Source organism: Micromys minutus, assembly GCF_963924665.1.
Source record: "Micromys minutus genome assembly, chromosome: 17".
In the NCBI taxonomy this organism is placed as follows: domain Eukaryota; kingdom Metazoa; phylum Chordata; class Mammalia; order Rodentia; family Muridae; genus Micromys; species Micromys minutus.
Genome location: NC_137952.1, coordinates 3789601 through 3812899, shown reverse-complemented (window position 1 = coordinate 3812899; position 23299 = coordinate 3789601). Strand labels below are relative to the sequence as shown.

At 46.8% G+C, this 23299-nt stretch overlaps 1 protein-coding gene across 3 annotated transcripts in view; it reads left to right on the top strand.

The window, feature by feature from the left end:
• EXT2 (exostosin glycosyltransferase 2) overlaps positions 1-23299 on the top strand; it is a 129529-nt gene that overhangs the window by 35718 nt on the left and 70512 nt on the right. For all 3 annotated transcript variants that reach the window (XR_013975384.1, XM_080931181.1, XM_080931180.1), the window contains exon 7: positions 4167-4260. Coding sequence is in view for 2 of the 3 variants with exons in the window: in XM_080931181.1 (XP_080787307.1) it covers positions 4167-4260 (94 nt within the window). In the remaining variant the exon portion in view is untranslated. The remainder of the gene's footprint in view (positions 1-4166; positions 4261-23299) is intronic.

Genomic DNA, 23299 nt, shown 5'->3' with positions numbered 1-23299 from the left:
TTGTAAGTCAGAAACATTCCAAAGCCTAAGGCTTTGGGCACCGTGGCTTTATGTAATAGCTCAGAGTAAAACACTGGCGTGCAGAGGTGCAGAAGATGGGGGTGGGAGATAAGATCAGAGAGCCTGCAACCTGCGCATGAGAGTGACCTGGAAAGGGACCACAGACACTTGAGCGTGGCACACACTGCTTGGCACAGTTGTTATTGTCCCTCCTCCTCCTCCTCTTCACTCAACAGACTTAATTCATTGTTTTTTTGTTTTTTGGTTTTTTTTTTTTTTTGTATAAAAACCCTTATGTGGTAGCCACAGCTGGAGCCTGGGTCCTCTGGGAGACTCTGGTGTGGGTTTTCACAAGATGCTCAGTGAATTCCTAATAAGGAGACTTGGTGAACACAGTTTCTTTCAGAGGCTGGGGGTCAGGTAGCTGTGGGTCTTGGAGATGCCACCAAAGGTGGCAGCAGTGCAGGGTCCAGCTGAAGTGTAGCAGTCATCTATACCCAGCATCATCAGTAGCTTCTTGGGCACTGGAGCAGAGACAGTGCCAGTGCTTCTAGGGGTAGGGATGAGACACACCAGCACAGAGCCACAGGGGCCTGTCACCATGCATGGGACAGTGTGGGGTTTGCCAATCTTGTTCCCCCAGTAGCCTCTCCCCACAGGGGCGATGGAATGCTTGGCCAAGATGATGGCCTCTTGGATGGCAGTGGCTACTTTCTTGGAGCACTTAACACCAAGACCAACGTGACCATTGTAGTCCCCAGTAGTGACAGAAGCCTAGAACCTGGTCCGCTGGCTTGGCACAGTTCTTCAGAGCATTACTTGCAGCCCCTGACAGTCCAGGCAGATTCCATCACAAGTACTGAGCTCATGCGCTAGGCCACAGCCCTCCAGTCCTCCAGGGGGCAGCCGCTCATTGCCTTGCTGCCCTCCCCAAGTCACCGGTACATCATAATATATTAAAGTTTGGACGTTTATAGCCTCTGAAGTTTAGTAAGAGTGGACATTCAGAGGTGCTGGTGTGCTGCGCAAACACGTCGTCATGTTTAGACTGGAATCTCTTATGTTCGTGCCAATATTGCTAAATGGAAGGCACCTTGGGACCAGGCCTTTGCTGAGAGATTCCTGCCGCTCCTACTCTAGCCTCCCTGTTGTGTCTTCCCTCAGACTTAGCACAAGGGCTGACGGCAGTTCACAGAGTCCAGTGGGCCGAACCCACAGCCGCTGCTTTTGTAAATCAAGTCATACTGGATGCTTTGCCCCTTAATTTACGTGTTACTTGTGCAGTGCTGAGTGAGTGCAGAGTCTGTCTGGCTTACAAAGCCTAAGACGCTCACACCCTGACTCTTAAAGCAGCTGCCACCCCTGGGCTGGCGCAGTCCGGACACAGGGTTCTGAAAAGCTGGCAGGTGTCCAGACTCACACCTGCAGACGACTTCACTGTGCGGCTGTGGAACTGCACACTGCAACGGCTGCGGTGAAGAGGCTCTGCCTCCACGAAAGCTTGGAAATCCCAGGACAGACAGACAGTTCCGCTTGGATGTATTCACAGGAGTTGTCCTCTGGCTCCATTTGTTGTTTCCACAAGACTTGGGTGGAAGACTATTGAAGTTTAATGTCTTTGCCACAAATATTTAATTTCTTCTCTATCAACTCTTTTGGATAATTTATCCAAGTATAATAGCAAAGACATTTGAACAACTTAAATAGCAGTAATTGGCTGCCTTTTACATTTTACATTTATTGGAAAGCCTACTGTTAATACGATAGCACCTTTAATTATGGAATAGTTCTCTTTCTGAGGAGGTCAGAATCCAGTGGGGAAGAACAGCAGAATTCAGGTTCTGCATCCTTTATCTGAAATGCTGGGCCCAGACTCTTTTGGATTGTGGATTGTTGTGGATTTTGGAATATTTACATGCATAGAATGATGCATCTTGTGGAGGGAAACGTGAAATTCATATTCTGTAGAATGCTCCTGCAGGTGGTCTCCAAGTAAATCACATGATAGTTTCAATAATTCTGTGCATAAGACATAGGTGGTATCATGCTGGTGTGTATAGAGGGCTATGCGAGCCCAGAAAAGGAGCAGGAGCCTGACTACTTACAAGAGAAGCATATGAAGCCTTTGTATCTTAGGGAAGTGAGGAGACTTCCAGCATTTATCCATGCAGGAAAGCATTTAGTGAGCACCTGGTGTTTGCCAGTACTGTATTTGTTAGTTTCTGTTCCTGTGATGTTATCCTGACCCAGAACAACTTATGGAAGAAAGGGTTTGTTTTGGTTTATAATTTTCAACCTTCCTAATTAATATTACCTTAATACAGTTCCTCATGTTATGGTGATCTCAACCATAAAATTATTTTTGTTGCTATTTCATAACTGTAATTTTACTACCAAAGCTATCAAAATATACAATTGTAATGCAATTATCTTATATATAAGATATCTGATATGTGACCCCTGTGAAAGGGTTGTTCAACCCCCTAAAGAGTTGTGACCCAAGGTTCAAGACTGCTGTTTGAGAGGATAAGAGTCCATTAATGGTGGGTGGGCATAGCAGCAAGATCCGGATGCTGAGAGATCATATCTTTAGTCACAGGCACAAAGCAGAGTAGAACTGGAAGCAGGTGGGGCCATGGACTGTCCCCACCCCAGTGCACACTTCCCCAGCCAGGGCCATGGACTGTCCCCGCCCCAGGGCACACTTCCCCAGCAAGGGCCATGGACTGTCCTTATCCCCAGTGCACACTTCCCCAGCAAGGCTGCACTTCCCTCAAACAGCACCACCACCTGGAAACCCAGTGTTCAAATATCTGAGCCTATGGTGCATTTCTTTTAAACCCTCACTGTCACAGAAAACCACTGGTTCTCCAAGAGGAATGAGGTCAGGTCTTTGTTCAAGGACGCTCTCTACTTACAGGGAGAGCAGTGAAGCCAGGGTTCCCAGACGCTGTGATGGAACTGGTCAGACTCTGGCTGGGCAGTGCTAGGACAACCAGATATTGGTGAGAGCCTTGGAGAGCAGGGGTGTAGTGGCTGTGAAAGGATTTCTTCAGATTAAGGTCAGCGTCAGTGCTGAGTTTTGGGTGAGCAGCAGGAGGACTCTGGAGTCAGGGCTTTTACTGGCTGGCTTTGAAATGAAGGCAGATTAATCATCCTTCTCGGTCCTCAGTCCCATCTCTGTTGCAAAAGTCTTTTACTCGTTTATTTACTTAAAGTCACTTATCCACAAAGTTGTGTCTGTTTGTGGACTGTGCACTGAGTGCTCTGGGTACAGCGGTGGGTGAACTAACCCAGTGGGGAGTGCGAGCTCGGTCTTAATGAGCTATGTTTTGCAAGTGTGGTCACACCCTCTGCACAGCACACTGCGCGTCTGGAAGTCCATGCCAGTCTCCCTTTATCTCTCCTTAGTCCCAGTCTGAGTGAATCCTGTGTGGCCTGGGGCAAAGGAAGGCCCTGCCTCTCTGCAGCCACACAGAGCTCTGCCACCTCGGCAGGGGCTCAGTCCTTCTTCCTGCTCCTGTGCCCGGCTTCCTGTCACTTACTGACCCCATAGACAGCCTGTTGGAACTTAATCAGCTTCTCAGGACTTTGCCTCTACCTCCTAGTGGTTTCCCATCTCAGCACTGAGTCCTCCATGGCCTCCAAAGTCCTCACCAACCCTCCCCCTCTCTGCTTGGCTCACATTCTCCATCCTGTTTACTCTGTGGCAGCCACAGGGGCCTCCTCGCTAGCTGTTCCTGGACCATGCCCAACATGATGCTTCCCTAGCCTTTCACTCATTAGCCCTGTGCCTGGAGCTCTCTCGTGCCTTCTCATGCCCTGCTCACCCCTCATTCTCTGTTGAAATTGCCGTTCCCAGCACTTAGTAGGTGTGTCATAAGCAAATGCTGAATCAATGGATGGATTTGTATAGAAGCTAAAGGGGGAAGTCATTGTTAATTCCGTAAGCACTAAGAAGGGTAAGGAAGGTGGACCGGGAGGCAGCATTTCGCATACAAAGGCCCTGTGGCAGAACAGAAGTTGCCATGGTTGGTGACTGATGCCAAGAAGGATAGAGCAGACAGAGAAAGATGCACAGCTGAAGGGTTTGTAGAAATAGTGCAGCATGAAGTGTTGCTTTCTGAAAAGGGCTGTGCATGTGTAAATAGTGCTGTTGTCTCCAGGGCATCTGTGGTCGTTCCAGAGGAAAAGATGTCAGATGTGTACAGCATCCTGCAGAACATCCCACAAAGGCAGATTGAAGAGATGCAGAGACAGGTAAGAGGCTGAAGCTGATACCCGTGGCTGGGGAGGGAAGTGGGGTGCCAGAGCAGTGGCTTGGGCACAGAGGGCCTTCAGGAAGGGACAGTTAGGCCAGTTGCTTCAAGTAAGGTTCAACTCAGTGATTCTCAACCTTCAGGGTATAGCCCCTTTGGGGTCACATATCAGATATTTATATCACCACTGAAAACAATGGCAGAATTACAGTTCTGAAGTAGCAACAGGATAATTTTATGGTTGGTGGCCACCACAACATAAGGAACTGTATTAAAGGGTCACAGTGTAGGTAGGTTGAGAAGCACTGGTTTAGATTAATGATGGGTTTCAGGCTGTGCTGGGGATCCCTCTGTGATTTCAGGGTGCCAAGTGATAGCAGGAGACAGTGACCAAGAGCCAGGGAAGGAGGGCAGCATGTTTGTTTGGGTGTGCCCGAAGGAAGACAGCATTTGTGACCAGTTGTTTCATTCCCGTTGGTCTGCCTCCTTCTGCAGACTTCTCTTTACCTTTAACCCTTCCCCAGGCACTTCTCTGGCTGCCTGGATGGTGTCACCTAATTAAGCTTCAGTGTCAAGCAAGTTCCATTTAAGTGGTGGCCCTGAACTTCGTGCTATGCTTGTCTTTCTGTGTCTTTTCCTTTGTATGGATTTTTAATGTTTTCATCTTTATCAGAATTATGTACATTCAAGCAAGGGGTGGCTCAGTAAAATGCTTGCCAGGTAAGCATGAGGGTCTGAGTTTGTGTTCTTAGGACTCACATAATAGGCCAGGCTTGGCGACACATGCCTGTAACTGTAGTGCTGGAGAGCTGCACACAGGCAGATCCCAAAACTCATTCTAGTGACAGGCTTAAGGTAAGAGAGACCTTGTATCAAATAAAGAAATATATAAAGGTAGGGAGGTATCAAGGAAAGACCTTTTGTAGACTTCTAGCCTCCACACACATAACACACAGAGACACACATACTTACATGTATGTACACACACAGACACACAGACATACACACACATACACATTTATACACAGACACACACACACACAGACACACATACACACAGACATACATACAGACACACAGACACACACACAGACAAACAGACACCCACCCATATACACAGACAGACACACACACAGATACACACACAGACATACACACAGACACATACAAACATACACACAGACACACATACACACAGACACACATACACAGACACACACACAGATACACACACACACACACACACAGGTGAGGGAGAGGAGTGAGAAGAGACTAGGAGGCTCTCTGAATACAGCCCATACTTTCAGCCTGGCTCCTCACTCTTGGCCAAGAGGCCAGAGAGCAGGCTCTCTGAATGAAGACAAGCATTCACCAGCTGTGGGTGGAGATGGAGAGCTATCTGCTTCCTAAGTGGATTCTCAGCCTGTCTGGGTGTTTGTCCACCTTTGCTCAGCTCAGTCTCCTGGTGCCCTGCCTCTCTCTGCTTATCAGCACCCAGGGATTTAGGGAGGGAAATGGCTGTGCCTGGTTCCACCCTTTGTACTTTGGTGTTGTATTAGCAATTTTTCATTCACTCTAACAAATACTGGAGATAATTACATTACAAAGAGCAAAGGGTTGATCTGGCATATACTTTACCAGATTCTGGGCCTTGACTGGGTAGAGGGACAGCAGGTCACGGTGGGGACAGAGCTGAGCAGAGAACTTCACTTCCTGTACAATGTGAAGAGAGGGCAGAAAGGGCCAGAGGCCCATGGTGTTCTTCAAGGGTCCATCCCATGACTCAGCAACCGCCTCCCTTTAAAAGCTTTACCCCCACCCCATACTGCCAGACATGTTTCAGGCTTTAACACAGGCACGCAAGTGACAGTGACACTAAGCATCTTTTCACACAGTGATGGGCCTGGATCTCCTGAGTGAAATGCCAGCCTTAGATCAGGCTTTGCCCCAGAAAACCCTTCTGAAAAGCTTGTACTGTCAGGTAGAGAACAGATTGCAGGTTCCTGATGCTGGTGGCATCCCCACTGGCTTCTCATAGCCCACTTGTGCTGCTGGAAGGTTCTGGGCTTGTTATCACTCACTGTCGACCTCATCTGAGCTTTGTGAATCTGAGACTCTGTCTAGAGCATGTCAGATCTTCACCATAAACCCAATAGCACTGGGGAAAGGCTGCTCCTGAAGAGCCTGGGTGTTTGGTTCTTTTTGTCTCTTTTAATAATTATTTATTTTTAAATTTTAGATAGAATCTCACTGTGTAGACCAGATTGACCTAGAACTCATAGAGATCCACACACCTCTGCCTCCAGTGTGCTGGGGTGGAAGGCATTTGCCTCCACACCCTAGCTGATGGTATCTTTGTTTACTAGATTAATTATAGAATCATCCACTAAATAAGATTGCACTTCACATAAGAGTCTACTATGGGAAGTAGAATATTAGGAAGAAGTGTGGCCTGGGGAGAGGATGAGCAGACCCTGTCTAGTCTCCTTTCTGCTCTACCGGCCCCATGCTGAGAAAGGGGTCACTCATGTTTTAGAACAGAGTGCCCCCTGACAGCCCACAGAATGATGTGGTTTCTCAGCAGGATCAGGGTGGGAGCTGTCTGCCTGGGACAAGCCTGGCTTCCAGTCAGTTGTCAGTGGCAGGTGTGGCATCACCGGGACAGCTGAGACGGATGAAGGAAGGGCACGTAAAGCATGCTGTTCCTTGGTCATTGAGTTTGAAGTTTGCACTGAGCCATGGCTCCATCTGTACTAATTGTGTGACTGTCCCAGGCTCTGAGCATCTAGGCTTTCATTTTATTATCTGTGGAATGAAGGGCTCGGCTGAGTCCCCCGGCATGTTCTATACGACCATTTAACAACTCGACGGATGTCTTGTCTCTGGCAGGAATATTACCCTCCCAACCAGCACTGATATTTAAGAGGTTATCTCTTCTCTCCCTGAAACCTCAGGTCACAAGGCCCCGACATCTGCTGGTGGGCACCTCCCATCACACCAGCTCTGGGGCTCCTCTGCCTCCCCTCTCACTCCTCTGCTTTCCAGGGACTCATTTATCTGGAACTGATCCCCAACTGTCCAAGGTGCTCTAGGGCAGCCATCAGCCTGCCTGTCTTTCCTCAGGGTTTGTGGTGCCCAAGTGGCCTCTTTTGTCCCCTAACCCCACATTTCTGAACTGCACTGTTTCCAAGTAAACATGCTTGAGTTAATTTTTAGTTCCACACAAAGGCTGACAGAATTGAACTCTGACTAGAAACCTACAAGTTGTAACAGCTGCCAGCATCTCTTGTCCTTACTGTAAGTCCTTCTCAGATGAGAACCATCTGCTTTAGTTGAGAACCACTAGTTCCTTCGATAATATGTCACCTCTCAGTTTGGAGAGTATTAGTGTCATGTCACTTATAAAAAAGTACTGGAGCTTAGAAAGAAAAAAATTGGGGTGCTCACATGTGATAGCTATTGTTCACTGGTTTGGTCTACCATGTTAATGGAAGTATGTGATGGTGTAAGTGTTCATGGCAGAGCAAGATGGTGGCTGTTGAGCCTCTAGCATCCTTCGAGGGCACGCCCGCCCTGAGTACCAAATGCTCCACCCCTTAAAGGCCAGTGTGCTCTCCACTGCCACCATCTGAGGACCAAGCCCTTACATACGGGTCTTTGGGAGATGCACCAAGGTGCTCACTGCTCTGTGACATCTGTCAGCTGAGCTTTACCTTGGCTGGACTGTTAAAACTGCTCACACACCTCAGTGACCCTCCCTGGGAGCTCAGCTTCAGCTTGTTCTGTATCTAGGTATATGCTTTTTGGAGAAACCCAGTTGTAATCACTTGGCCTCCTACCTCCTTCCCAGGTGAGAGGTCAGCATGAACTGACCCCACCCTGAGAGAATCAGAGCAAGAGCTTAGCGAGCTGCAGGAACAGTTATCTCCAGCAGGGGTCCCCATCTACTTTTAAGTGACTCGTTTTCCTGCCCCGGATTAAATCTGAGAAATCCCCAATGCTAGGAACAGCTTGCTTCTCAAGGGACACAGTCCTCACTGCTGCTCTCTGGAGACCATTTTGTTCAAGTGACAATGCAGGTGTTTGCTCTGCCAGCATGGGACAGTACCCAAGACACTCACTGAGGGTAGGGGTGGGGAATTAAAACTAATATAAATAGAAAAGAGTGTTGTGCACTCTTTATCATCCTGTTACTATTGGACTAAAGGAGAGGGTTAATGGAGGCAGCCATACCTTTGGACAGGACTAGAGCCTTAATGAGCCAGAGCTGTGAGGAAGCCAATAGTTATGAAGAAGACCATAACAAAGAGAAGTGTCTCACATAGGTAATTCTGATGTGAGCAACACAGCATTGGGAAGTCTAGCTGTGACTTGTACTGTTTTGGGAGGTGTGTTAAAAACAATCTCTTCAGTTAGTGGATGTGAGCTGGTTCTCACTTAGACTTTATTGTACCCTGTGCTAATTAACTAGTTAATTGATTTATTGAAGCCCTAATTGTTTTTTCAGGGAGAGATTATGGGCCACAGTGAGGCTTTGTGACTCTGGGTACAAGGGCAAAAGTTATGTTGGGGTGCAGTTTACCCGAATAGCTGGTCAGGAAGGTGCTGTCCAGTTCTAGAGTACACTAAGCTCACATGGAAAGGATGGCTCCCAGGAGCCGCTGCCAGGGCAGATTGGCTGGGAGGCAGCCTTCTGAGTAGGTCTTAAAGATGAGCTTTGTTTGTTAAAGGGCAGGAGTAACTTTGTAGCTCAATGTTTCTCTACAATCAAGTGGCACATTCATACCCCAGCCTCCCTTGAATCACAAGAGAAATCATGCAGTCTCCTGTCTCCGCTGGACAGGCTAGTTAGAAATATTTATGAAAAGGGGGAAAGGTGTAAGTGGACCCCTGATTTATCTGTTGAGCAGAGTTCCCAAACACCGTTTTATTGGTCAGTGGCTCCACCAGCAGTGACCTCTAACCTTAGCAACACTAGGAGGTGGAAGTCAGGAGCCTGCCTCGCCTTTGAACTCTCCTTTGTACTCAGCTGACCAGAGGCCTTTGAGGTGGCAGAGACTTGGACATCTTGTCTTCTCTCTGGTCCCCAGCACTCAGGAAAACAGGAGCTGCGAGTTTGTCTCCATTGCATCCTAGTAGATGGGGCACATGCATGTGCTGTAGAGAAGCTGTGGGGTGTTGGGATCCGAGGAGGGAAAGACAGACCACTGCTTAGCAGATGAGCCCAGCACTGCAGCACCTACTTATATAGCAATGGGTCAAGACTGAGCCAGAGTGGCCGCAGGGCAGGAGAGCTGTGCCCATCCGTACCCAGGCCCACATGCTTTGTGTGCGGGCAAGCCGCCTCCAGGGGGCGCTCTCGCTTTGCCTCATTTATACAGAATCTCCATGCACTGAATTCCAGGACTTGGTTTCCATAGCCACAGCTGTTTTATTGTCACAACCTTGAAGGGAGGACAGTAACACACAAATTATTTGAGTCTGAGATGGATCAGAACTCTGAGCAGAGCAGACAGAGCCCAGGAGTGGTGTAGGCTTCCTTCCCTACAGCGGGTCTGCACAGATGGTACAGTTCTTCAGGACACAGTGCCTTTGTTTTATTTTTCATGGCCTGCATTCCCAGTCTTTGTGTCAATGTATATACTATTCCCCTCAGCTGTTATTAGTGGGAACCTCAAGTCCTGAAATTAAACTTTAATCTGGTAAGCATATATAATTAAAAAAAATACTGGTTCATCTGCGTCTTACAAGGTTTTCTGTTGGACTGTTTTTCTTTTTTGTTTGTTTGTTTAAATTCACTTATTTCTATTTTATGCATGGGAGTGTTTGCTTGCATATTTTGTCAGTGTGCCTGGTGCCCATGAAGACTAGAGGAGGGTGCCGGACCCCTTAGAAATGGAGTTACAGACAGTCGTGAGCCACCATGTGGGTGCAGGGAATTAACCGCTGAGCCATCGTGCCAGCCCCTTAGCTTTCAGTTTTGAAAGTGTTCAGCAATTCCCTCAGGTGTCCAGGTACCTCAGCCACCCAGACTGTTATCCGGGGATACCTTGTGCTGCCAGCCCAACTGTCTTGTCCCCAAGCCTATATGGCAGTGTGCTCGTCACCCTATCCCAACTTACCCCAGTTTACAAAGCAGATTCCTCCCCCAGGAGGGAGATAGGCTGTTGGAAGAATTCGCTTTTTACATGAAGTAATCTTCCAAAGGCCACACAGCCCAAGGCAAGTAGGGCATGCACTGTTCTGCCACAAATGTACTCGGACCGCAGGGCCATTTGGCCTGGGCTGTGGGTCAAGTAGGGTCGCATTCCCAGCCATTCAGGCTGACTTCCCAACACCTCACCTAGCCTCCTCTCCAAAGAGGCTGCTTGAGACATTAAGCTGGGCACTCCTGGAAATACACTAGAAAGAAAGGGTATCACTACTAATTCTGTGGTCGATGCTGTATTCATGGGATTCTTATTCCTCTCCCCAGCTGTGACATGGGGAAGTTTTATTAACATAGGCAAGGGCTGGAGATGGCACAGAGGCAGAGCAGCTTGTGTGCCAGACTGACAGCCTTAGTTCAGTCCCTAGAATTCACGTGGTAGAGGAGGGCACCGACTCTTACATGTTGTCCTCTGACCTCCAAACAGTAGCAGTGTCACATGTATGTATACACACACACACACACACACACACACACACACACACACACACGTTATAATCTTGGAACTTCACACATACGCAATGCACGTGTACACATATAATAAATAAACATGTAGACTGTACTTTGGAATTACACTCTCACACAAATATACATATAAGAAATAGATTATATTCTTGAAATTAAACACACTCACACATGTACATATGTAATGAATTAGTAGATTGTACTCTGGCACTATACACATGCACATGTAATAAATAAATTAGAGGATTATACTCTTAGAATTACACTCAAACACACTAACATGTATATATAAAATTAGTATATTCTTGGAAGCACACACACACACACACACACACACACACACACACACACACACACGAAACGATTTCCCTTTAATTCCTATAGGCTACTCTTCTGTCTTCTTCTTCAGTGTGGCTTTCCAGCTTGCTCTTAGAAAGTATGGGGCTGGAGAGCAGCTCAGTGGTAGAGCCCTTGCCCTGCATACATGAGTCCTGATTTTAGTCCCCAGCACCACCAGAGGAAAAAATGAAATGTGTCATTTCCCCTCAGAGGGAACACTTTCTGGGCTGGAATTCTTGCTTTGAAAGGAGAAGTGAGTTCTGATACCCAGAGGCCCTGTGGCCGATAGGAGAGCCTCCTCACTGAGGGTTACCACTTGGGGGAGATTTTCAATACATGTTTTTTCAGTAGTGCTGTGTATTCTGTGTCTGGGTTTTTCCGTGTATATAACCCCACACTGTGAGGGACTAGTCCATGCAGTTGTTTAAAGAGGGTAAATAAGGACTACTTTAATCGCCATCTTAAGGGAGAACATTGCTCTGTGTGTATGTTAAAACTTTTTTTTTTTTGAAACTTTGGTATTAGGAACCTTGTTGGAAAAAAGACTTTTACCAAGTATCTGATGGGAAGCCAAGAAAAGCATTTTAATAGAACTGTCTCAGATTTATAGTTCACTGGGGCCTGTAAATAAATTTTCCTGTCTTTAAGATTTGGACTGATTTGCAGTTGTTTGGTATAGCTTCTGAGATTTAAATCCTTGAGGTCCAGATGGAGAGACCATAAAGCCGTGCTCTCTGGCAGCCTTGGTATGTCTTGTCCATGTGCAAGCATAACTGGGGAGTGGCGCAGCTTGGCTGGCCTGCTGTGATGCCAGCATCTGTTCAGTGCTTGCATTTTCTACAGAAATGTACTTAACTATCCAATGAATTTATACATATCATGTGGGTATATGTACATGTGTGTTTCGTATTTGTATGAGCATGTGTCTGCACATGCATGTGTAGGCCAAACGTTGACATTTCTTACATCACTGCCCCTCTTACATTTTTGAAACAGGGATTCTCACTGAACTTGGTGCTCACTCATCAGCTCCACTGGCTGGCCAGCAAGTCCCAGAGATCCTCTTGACTTTGCCCTCACTCCCACCCGACCCGCAACACTGGTTACAGGCCTGTGCCATGCGGTTTCTCACATAGGTGCTGGAGATCCAGGCTCGGGTTATGTTTGTGTAGCATTTGCTTTACTGACTTTGCTATCTCCCTAGGAATATATCCTAAGCACAGACTTCGTTCCTCGCATGTGCTAATATGTTAAAGGAAATTAAAAGAAGTCACTGTGTAGAAATGCACCCTGATTTTTCACAGGGGACCTCAAGTTACTGGCACAAATGTCAACAGTAATGGGAAATCATAGGTCAGGAGTGTTACATACCCAGTTGTCCTGAAGGGCCAGGAGAATGAGGCGTCGGCATTGGGTACTGTGTCAGAGAAGAGGGGATGGGCCGTGACGTCGTTGTCTTCCACTGGAGATCTGGTTGATAAGTGGGAGTCCACTGAAGCATCCCTGACTGAGAGGACTCTCAGTACCAGCAGCAAAGAGCTTCATTGTGAGTTAGGAGGAATGGGTAAATACTTGGAGAGGAATGGCTTATGTGAGAAAGGGGAGGCTAGGTAGTTGAAGGAGGTTTGTAAAAATCAAATCTTAGAAATTATCCAGGCATTGCTCAGACTTTACCAATGACTGGTAAAGCCTGGGGCTCCAATAACCTTGAGGACATGTCTGATAGCCAGAGCACTGGAACCCAGGTCTCATGGTGTCTAGACCAGTGATTTCCAGCCCATGGGGAGCTGAGGTCAATTCAGTAGGTTGAAACTGGCATCTTTTATAAAGAGAATAGGAAACTATTCTCTTTATATGATGTTTATATGATGTTATATGATGACAGTAATTATTTCCGCAAACAGTGGCTTTCGTCTTGAGTTGTTGGGCCGGGATATAGCTCAGTGGTAGTGCACTTGGTTAGTACACAAGGGTCTTGTGCTCAATCCTTAGGACAAAAAGTTTAAAAAAACCTGTCTTAACTTTTTCATAGAAAGCATATTTGTATGCTTTAACTATGAGTTGTAACGAAAAAGTTCTTGCAATGTGGTAGTGGGAACCTCACGGTTTGTGAGTGGGAGGTACCTGAGTTTAGATGCTCAAGTGATCTGTTGAGGAGCTCAATAATGGACCAGCTACTTAACTTTGCAGGCTTCAGTTTTCCAGTCTAAACCTGGGCTGGGGAAGACTGCCTAGAGGTCTTGTCCGCCGAATGAGATCATGTATTTAAAGCATGTGGGTTCTGGCCCCAGCACAGTGCCGGTGGTCATTCAGGAACTCCCTGGGGTGTGCATCTGACTCTGGGAAAGTGCCTCCTGGTAAGGAGCACGGTCTTCGGGACCCACAGTGACTTAGTGTGCGGATGTATTATGCATTTGCTTTTGGGGTTGGAAACTTGAAACAGAATCGACTTCTGTGGGCTCCGGTGTGTACTCCCTACGTCTTGGCGTGGAGGCGTTCACCTCTGTCCTCTCAGGATCAACAGGGCTCACGGGGGATAAGCACTGACCCTTGTTTGACCTTTTTGTTTTAATTCCCTGTTATAACTTCCCCCTTACCAGTTAAATGATTCTTTTTTTTTTTTTAAACTGAATTTTTCCTTCTTCTTCTAATCTCTTCTCTGCCAAGTCATGATTTTTATTCTTTTTTTTTAGGGGGGGTGCTAAACATTAAAAACAAAGTAAACAACCACAGGAAAATTAAAATCCAGATTAACATCTAGGTAGTGGACAGCTGTGAAGAGCCAGATGGAATGGTGTGAGCCCCAGGCAGGGGACTTTGGTTGCATGCCTTCAGAAACAGTAGTTCCCATCCTGCTGGAGAGAGTGTGCTTTAGGATTTTCTCTACTTTGTGCTTTCCCCTCTCTGTTCCCTCAGCCGCCTTTCTGGACCCCTTCCCTGCCGGGCCAGTTCTGTCTCATATTTGAAGTCCCACTGGAGAGCAGAGATGAGTCTCAGCCCCCAAATGCTTCAGGCCAGGGGCTAAAACACTCCCATAAATCTGAGGCTCATTTTAGTGCCATGGTGAAGCCGTGTGAGAGGCTGCTCTCCGTGGCCCCTGCCCTCTCGCTTTATGGGCTGCTTTGGCTCTTGTCTATAAAGAGGCCCAATGGAGCCATTTGAAAATTCTTATCAGTTTGCTGACAGCTATATGGGCCTTTCTGCTGAGTCCGGGAGCTCAAGCAGTCGTGTGAAATTTTGATATTAAAACTGAAGAAAATTGCCAGGCAGGAGAGATTGGGCAGTGCAGTGGTGATTTGGGGGAGATGAAGCTATCGAGGTCATTAACCCTTGTGGATCTGACCTCAGTATCTGCCGTTGGAAGTACTCAGGATGAGGCTGGGATAGAAAGGGCCTTCTAAGAGCGTCCATCTTTAACCCTGTGCTGACAAATGCTGTTCCCTTGGCAACTTGCCTTCTTAGCAGGAGGTAGGCAAGCCCAGGGGGCTGGGGTGGCCAGATTGGCAGCTGTTTCTTTTCTAAAAGCAATGTCTGGCCAGCTCCAGCTTGCAGTCTGTATGTCTGCAGCTTTGCTGTTATTGAAGTTTAAGGGACTTTGCTGAGTCTGCTTCCCTGGCCTTTAGCCCCCTCCTCAGAATCCTCCCAGAGTGCTTTGTGGAGGCCCAGGTCCATCAGTGCCGGAGCCTTGGCCTCTCCTGCCAAGAGAAGAGACTGGGAGCTACCCCTTCCTTACCTTTCCACTTTCTTCTTCTTTCTTGCTGGAAAACTTTTGTGGCAGTAATTGAAGGAAAGGAAAATCCATTACCTGGACTGACGCCAGTGCCTGATGGGAGCTTCGAAATCTTGGCCTCTCTTACCCAGAACGCTTTTCCAGGCGTTCTGAGCCTCCTTTCCCTCCCCTCAGTTTCCCAGCCTTGCCGTGGTGTGGGGGGAGGGGACAGGGGTAGTTGTCCTCTGTCTCCCTGCTCTGTTGACAGCTTTAGGAGGTTTAGGAGGGATAAAGTCAGTGGACACACATACACATACACATGCTCTGGACCCCTTTCTGTCATACACATTATTTTTCCCTTTTCTAGTAGTTTTGAATATGAACAGTTTTGCAAGCATGTTCAGTTTAAAACAGCCATTTAGCTTGAGGCTGAGACAAAAAGCAAGGAGTGTTTGTGGTAGGGGAGCTGGGCCGACACTTGCAGCTGTGATGTGGAGTTGAGCAAGCAGGGAGAGCAGTGGCCCGGTTGTACTCATACACCTTCTCAAGGGCTGTAGCGATAGGCAGAACAGAACCTCAAGGACAACTGAACCTACGGTCACCTTCTTGCTATTTCCATTTGACAGATTGATTTTCTGTAATTTAAAGTGATGAAGTGGGCCTGATATCTAACGCCATGCTCTTCCATGTTTTAGTTGTCGTTTTATTTTACGTGTACGGATAATTTGTCTGCGTGCCTGTTTTCATACCATGTGAATGCCTCGTGCCTTCATACAGTCAGGGAAGGTATTAGATTCCCTAGAAACAGGGTTACACATGGTTGTGGGCTGCCATGTGGGCACTGAGAACAAACTCAGGTCCTCTGCAAGTGCATCAAGTGCTATCAAACACTGTGTATTCTCACCAGCCCCCTCTTACACTGTACTTTTGACCACAGTGACTAGTGTTAGCGTGAAGTTGTAAATATGTGGTTGAGCCTTTTTTCTAGAAGTTCAGAGTGGACCAAGTGGCCACTGTTTCCTTCCCAGGCATCAGTAGAAAAACGTGTCTAAAGCTAACCACAGGTTAATCTCTCATAATGGGTCCCCAACATGAGGAGGCCTGGTTTAGGAAACGGCCTCTTTAATAAAGGTATTAAACATTAATTTGTAGCCTGCATAAGAATTGTCTTAGTCTTTGAGCTGGTGTCCCACAGGGTGAGACTATTTATTAAATCTCTAAGAACTCCTTCTAGGAAAATGTCTTTGTAGGCTTTGTGAATTCATTAATATGTTTTCAAATCTCAGTAAGAGTTAAACTGATTCATAAAATAAGCTGTTTTGTTTATTTACACAACATGGTTCACGTTTAATATGTTATTGTCTTTGACAACAATTGAAGTTAAAAATTTTTATCTGTAGTTACAAATGCTTTGAGCTTTACATATGGATATGAATTATTTCTCTGAGGATTTCAGGAGCATAGAGAATTTGAAGTTGTATAATTACTTGGGGCTGATGTGGTTTATAATTTTATAATGGAAGGATTCCTCTAATGCTGGGTATGGGTCTTTGGAGCATTTGTCTCCTTACTGTCATTTAGACTCCTGCTGACAGTGAGTGACTGTAGGAGTGAGGACAGTGTGGCTCTCTGCACACCATTTCTGGCAATGTAGCGTTCTTTCTTATGGACACTTAAGGGCTAGTTTGTTACATTTAAACATGGGCTTACAGGTTGGCACACTGCTTAGTGTGTTTACCTAAAATGTGCAGAAGCCATTTCAGTTCCCTAGCACCATAGACTGTGCTTACTGTCCATGTCAGTGAGGACGATAAGAAAGGACATGTGACAACATGGTTTGATGGTCACCTTTCCGGCCCTGGTGCTTTTACTAGAAGGAACAGTGTTTTATTTTAAGCGTTTGAAGTTCATATTTATATTGAGGTGGATTTGAGTTTTAGCCTAATTGGATTAGGCCTTGAGATGCTTGCACATGTATTACTTTAGAAAATACTTGAGCTTTGCTTGTGGCTTTGAGCTGCAGGCGAGGGCAAGTGTGGTGTGTGGTGTTCTGAGAAAGGAACAGGAAACCCTAGAGCTGCTGAGAGATGGAAGACGGGTGCAGTATGTAGACTACAGGCCAGACTGCAAATGCTGCTCTCTTCAGCTGAGACTAGCCAGTCAAACACTGACATTTCCCCAGATCTGCTTCTCTAGCAAGCTCTGGGCACACTGACTCTGACATGGTCACACGTATCATCTTTGGAGTTTTAAGACATTTCAGAGAAGGCCTTTAGTTTCCTAAACACTCAGCTGCTAAAGTGATTTTTAAGAATAAGGTGTAGGAGGGTTCAGAATTGCCCTGTGAGGAGCTCTCTGGGCCGTGAGCGCTCCCTCTATAATGCACCACAGGTTTCTCGAGGCCTTTGCACAACGGGCTATAGTCATTGCTCATAGCTCACTCAGGTGACAAACGATAGGGACACAGACAAAGAGAGCCACCAACAGGACTCGCTGCTCAGAGTCCTGCTGTGGAGCAAGGACGGAAGGATCCTCAGACTTCATCAGAAAGGGGTCAGGGCTTGTCTCACCAGCAGCCAGCCAGTTCACAGCGGATTGGGGCTCTACTCGGGTGCACCAATGGCTGCTTTTCCCTGGAATGTGTGCTACAGTGAAAAGGGCAGTAAGAGCATCTGAAAGCGAAGTTCACATCCACACCAACAGAAAGGAGCTGCTTAAGAGCACTTCCCTACCACTGTCCACATGTGTTCCCTGAGGAAGACAGGAGACAGCCCCATGCCAGTATGCTAGCTTTGGGGATGAGTCTTTGGTTGTGTCTTCAGAGTCATTTTACATGGTGTGGTGTGGGGGGTGTGTGTGTGTGTGTGTGTGGTGTTTTCATGAACAGGAACAAGCCTTTCAAGTGGGCCTGTTTGGAATAAGGCTTGTTTTATATTTACCTTCTCTAGTCAAACAAACGCATGCTTGCTTTCTTCTGGTTTTAGCATAGCAAACTCGGGAAATCTCACCCCGGGCAGATTCCTTTATAGCTGGTTGACCCAAGTTGTAGTCTTATTTGTTTATTTTTGATGACAGACCTTGATTAAAGGTTTCCAATGCACCTTTCAGTTCTTTCATGAAGCCAGCCGGAGAGAGGACTGCTCAGCTGCTGGGCCCTGAAGAAGCTCCTTATCTGGCCTGGGTAACAGTGGGATTTGGAGGCAGGATGGCTCCGAAATCTTAGCAGGCAGAATGGGGTCTCCAGTCTCTTTGTTGAGAGGGTTGGGCAAACATAATTTTATTGGTCAGTGGCTCCTGCTTTAGTAACCTTTCACCCCTGTGGCTCTTGAAGGTGCAGGCCACTGGCCGGCCTTGCCTTTGAACTCCTCAAGACTCCTGCCTCCTCAAAGGCTCCCAGTCAGGCCTGGTGTTTTGCTTAGGACCTCACCTCACAGCAGGGCCTCAGCAGTTGGGAAAACTGATCCACCCTAAGAACGTTGACATATTTGAAGGTGATACCCCTGAGACTGGAAACCTATGGCTTTCTATTTCAGGACCTGTCTGTCACATGTCAAGAAACATGACTCAGGCTCCCCCTTTCCTCCTCTACCCCTTCTTGTTTCCCACAGGACAGGAGGTCATTACCCTGGGGTATTTCCTAAGAGTGAACACAGAGCCTTCTCTTACCCCATTTTCTCCCAACTTTGCCCAAGGCGTTTATTTTGACAGAGTTGTGAAAACTGCAGAAACATACAAATGCTGAGCCATCCTCAGTGTCCAGGAGTGTCACCGATGTTACAGAGACCACAGGGCTCAAATGCTTTGTCCTGATGCCTCATGTCCAACAAGCTGGAGTCAGAAGGTAGCCCAGCACCCCCCAATCTGCAACTTTCAGGAACAACTCAATCTTGCAAGGGGATAGAAAGAACAGAGGTTGCCTTCCCACCTCTGCAACTCCTGCCCAAGAAACAGGAGTCAAGCTTGGCTATTTAGAGGCAGCTCCGGGGCCAGAGACATGAAGGGATTTCAGCAAAGAACCAAACTTGTCATTTCAAAAGTATTCAGTAGAAAATCCTTCTCCTGCTGGTGATGTCTTTAGCCTAGGTAAGGGCCTGGATGGAGGGGCCTCAATAAAGGCCCTTTGTTTTCCCAGAATCCAAACAGCACACTGTTGATAATTACATTGTCATTTGGAGAGAAGACAAGACAGTGCAGCAGGGTCTGTGTTTTCCTACTAAGGCTACACTGTATCTGCCCTGAGAAGTGTTTTGGGTGTGGTTCTCACTTCTCACTCAGGGAAGGGTGGAATGGTGGTTTCTGTCAGCTTCTGAACTGGCCACTTCTGAATGAAGTAGCTGCCATTCTCTCCTACAGCGAAGGCAAGCAGGCCAGAGAAGCCGAGTAAGTGACCTAAGCATTGGAAGAACCGGAAGCCCACCGGAAGCCCGTGATTTAAAAGTGTGAAGTCTTATTTGTGAAATGCTATGGTTCTTCTTTTGAACCATGATAATCATCTGGAACAATGATATACCTAGTTTAAATACCTAGTTGAAGGAAGCTTCTGAACTGTGAGTTGCACAGGCTGAGGTCTTTGTTCTCAGGGTGGGTTGGGGCTGGGGTGTCAGTAAGTGTGCTATATGTATGTACCTATCTGAGTTAGTCAGCTAGGGCTGCCATAGCAAAGTAGCAAAAGCCCAATAGCTTGAACACCAGAAAGGTGTTTTTCACAGCCTGGCAACCCAAGTCCAGGATGACGTGGCAGTGTTGGGTTCTCTGAGGCTTCTTGCTCAATGATGGTGTCATTCTGTCAGATTCTCTTTGGTAAGGACGGATTGGAGCAACACTCCCTCCCCAGTCATTTTGACCCAGTGACTTCTTTAAGGGCTCCTTCTCCACAGTCATATCCCCTAGGGGTAGGGAATAGGTGCAGTTCAGCTAGGGCAGTAGCAGGTACTAGAGCCAAACAAAGTAGTTGTGGGTTAGGCTCCATTGAGAAGGGCCTCACTGTGAAGTCTACCTCGAAGGTGCTTTTCCTAACACATTCCTGCTACCTCCTAAGGACAAGCAGTAGGGATGGAGAGGGGGAAGGATAGCATTTTGCCTGGGAAAATTTATCAGGAAAAAGTAATGCTTTAAGGCGCACCTCACTGCACTGTGCGGAAAACACAGGCTCCTACATAACTCAGGAATGTGAGGTGACTCAGCCCAGCTGTCCTCGGTGTTTTCTAGTGGGGTCAGCCTTCTATCATAGTTCCTGATCGCATGGGGTGGACAAATACATAATATACCCTGAACAAGGCTTGAACCTAATGCGGTCCTATCACAGCTTCCCAAGAGAGCTGGGATTCCACGCATGCACCAACATAGCATGTGACAAGTATATAGTTTCTTCTTCTCCTCGTCCTCCTCCCCTTCCCCTCTCTTCCCCCTCCTTCCTTTTCTTTGTGGTTGTTTGAGATAGGATCTGTGTGTAGCTCAAGCTGGCCACCAGCCTGGCCTCCTCTAGTGCCTCAGTGTGTAACCGTGCACACGTCCTTTGCCTTCAGATGTCTCCAGTCTTTCGTCTGTTTTTAAGTCCCCAGTACGAGCTGGCCCTGCCGGTACTAGGATGAGCATAGCAATCCCTCAAGAATCACAGAGACCACTCTGCTCCCAAACCCCAGTCTCTGAGCTTTGAAACCTGTTGGCTGGGGTCATTCTCAGAAGGGTCTTCCATCACTGTTCCTGAGACTTACAGAAGCCTGTGCTCTCTGCTGGGCCAGATCATAAATGGCCTCCTCATTTGGGAAAAGGAGGCTTCTCAAGAACTTGGACTTTGTAGACTGTAGAATTTTCAGCTGCTGTTTGATCCCTCTGGCGAGCTCAGTGGGAGCCTAGCTCAGCACACACTTTAGTGTGTTCCTTGGGTTAAATTTTAAGTCAGGGAAAAGCTGGACCCATAACCCCCACGAACTTGTCAGTGCCTCAATTTTCTCATCATAAAACAGGGGTAATTCCTTGAGCTGTGAGGATTAAATGAATGAATACAGGTAAAGCACTTTAAATGGTGCGTTCTGCATAGCAAGTGCCTCATTAATCGACAGGTGTTTCCTGACCCCCACCCCTTCAGTCCCAGAACACTTCTGAGTGCTGGGCATGAGCCAGAGAGTAAAGTAAGCAAATGCCTCACCTGCAGCGGCGCCCTGTTGGGGTGAGGATGCTGATGGAGTGCTGCCAACCCTACCCAGAGCAGGGCCGAGTTTGCTCGTCACACTTCATGGGGGTCCACGTGCCTTTGGGAAATCCAGTGCTGCCGAGGCTAGAGGCTGCTGGCCTGCACCAGGTTTTTCTGTTTTTCTCTCTAATTTACCCCTTTTCTGAATCCTATTTCATGATGCAGCGAAAGGTGTGAGGCATTCCATTCCGTATTCATCTCCCTTTGCCCATGTTCTAGCTCTTTCTTTGAAACCAAGGCTTCTCGTTTCATTCTGGGAATCAACCATGTAATCCAAAGCCATGTGAACTTGTAAAGAGCTTGTAAACATATATTGACCCCTGAAAAACACCCTAATTGAAAACTTGTGAACTCACCAAGCCCTTTCCTGCGGTGCCAGCAATTACTCCTGTGGGCTTGTTTGTGCTGTCTAAGGAGGATAACTGTAGTGTTTTCTCTGATGGAATTACTGTATATTAATTTGTTTTTATTAGCATATATTTTAATTTTTAGGATTTCATACATGAGTACTGTATTTACATTTTCATAAGTTTCTTTCCTCTCTGTCCCTCCTCCAGCACCTCTGTGCCCTCCTCCCAACCCCCTCTCAAATTTATGACCTCTTTTTCTTTAATTATTTTTATAACTCTCTCCTCTTCTCTCTCTCTCTCTCTCTCTCTCTCTCTCTCTCTCTCTCTCTCTCTCTCTCTTTCTCTCTCCCTCCCTCTCTCTCTCCCAGTTGTAAACACAAACAACATTAAATGAACTATGTAGGCTGAATGTTAATTCTTTAATCATCCCTCATAAATATAATTCCTGAGACTGGAGATAAAGGGAAGGGACCCTTTGCTTCTGAATGGATGGCAGGTGTCTATAGATGGGCCTTTGGGGATTCCACAGCAGTTGTTTGAGGGTGGAATTTGAATACCAATCTATGTTCTTCCCGGCCTTCTGACCTCAGGGTAACCCAGAGCTTTGGGTTAAAGAATACGATCTTGAACTTCTAAAAAATTCAGTGACACAAAGGGAAGCTGTTGTATGTCATATGAGGCTGGGGTGTGCTGACAGTGAGACATGTTAGGAATTCTCTGGACTGTGTTAGGGAGACATGGGCTGACAGTAGTGTAATGTTCATTGAGCACCAAGAACATGGATTCTAGTGGGGAAGGCTCAGAGATAGCTAACAGAAGGGTTGGGGCGAAGAACCAGAGTTAAAGCAACATGTTCGGTCACCTGAGAGGAAGGTATAGGCAAACAGGATTCCCAGGAAGGGTGAGAGGAAGGAAGGGGGGGATTATTTAATAGGCTATACTATTCATAACGTGTTGGTTAAATATTTTTTTTACTACCTGTGTGCCAACTTGGTAGACTGTTAATAATTTTGACAGGCAGCATGGTTTGCGTTGATGGTTCAGTGGTCTGTATAATGGGAACATGAGGATCTGAATTCAGATCCCAGTGCCCAGGTAAAAGTTATGCATGCATCATTGTCCCCGCTGCCCAGGGTATGGACACAGGAGGAAACTCAGGGCTCACTGGCCAGATGACATAGCCAAAGTGACAAGCTGTAGTTTCAGAAAGAAACCCTATCTGAAAAGGTCAGATAGAGAGATGCCTGAATAAGACATGCTAAGGTCATACATGGCCTTGAATGTGCACATGTGGATGAGTTCTCACATGCATGTATGTGCATGTATGTATGCACATCATACAAAGAAAGAAGAAAGAGGAGAGAGGGGCAGCAAAGTCACAGCAGATGGCCAGAATGGATTCTAAATTCTAATGTATGTTCAGGGTTATAGAAATGCAAGGTAAGAAATGTGAGATCAAATCCTAGGAAAAACTAATTTATAACGAAAATTATTGGCTGAGTGTGGTGGTACAAGCCTATGTTCCAGAAGTTGATTGGCTGAGGCAGAAGGATGGTGAGTTTAAAGCTAATCCAGCCATCAGAGCAGAGGCTTCATGTGGTATATCAGCTCCAAAGAGGAGAACAAAGTATTTAGTTAGCACGGTGTGGTCCCTTGAGTCCTGCCCTCAGCTGTGCCTGCATTTAAAATGGTTCTCAGCTGTTCTCTGGAGCAACAGGGTCTCTTAAAATAGAGTCATTGCTGTGGGGCCCAGTCAGTCCTCTGTTGCTTCAGGGA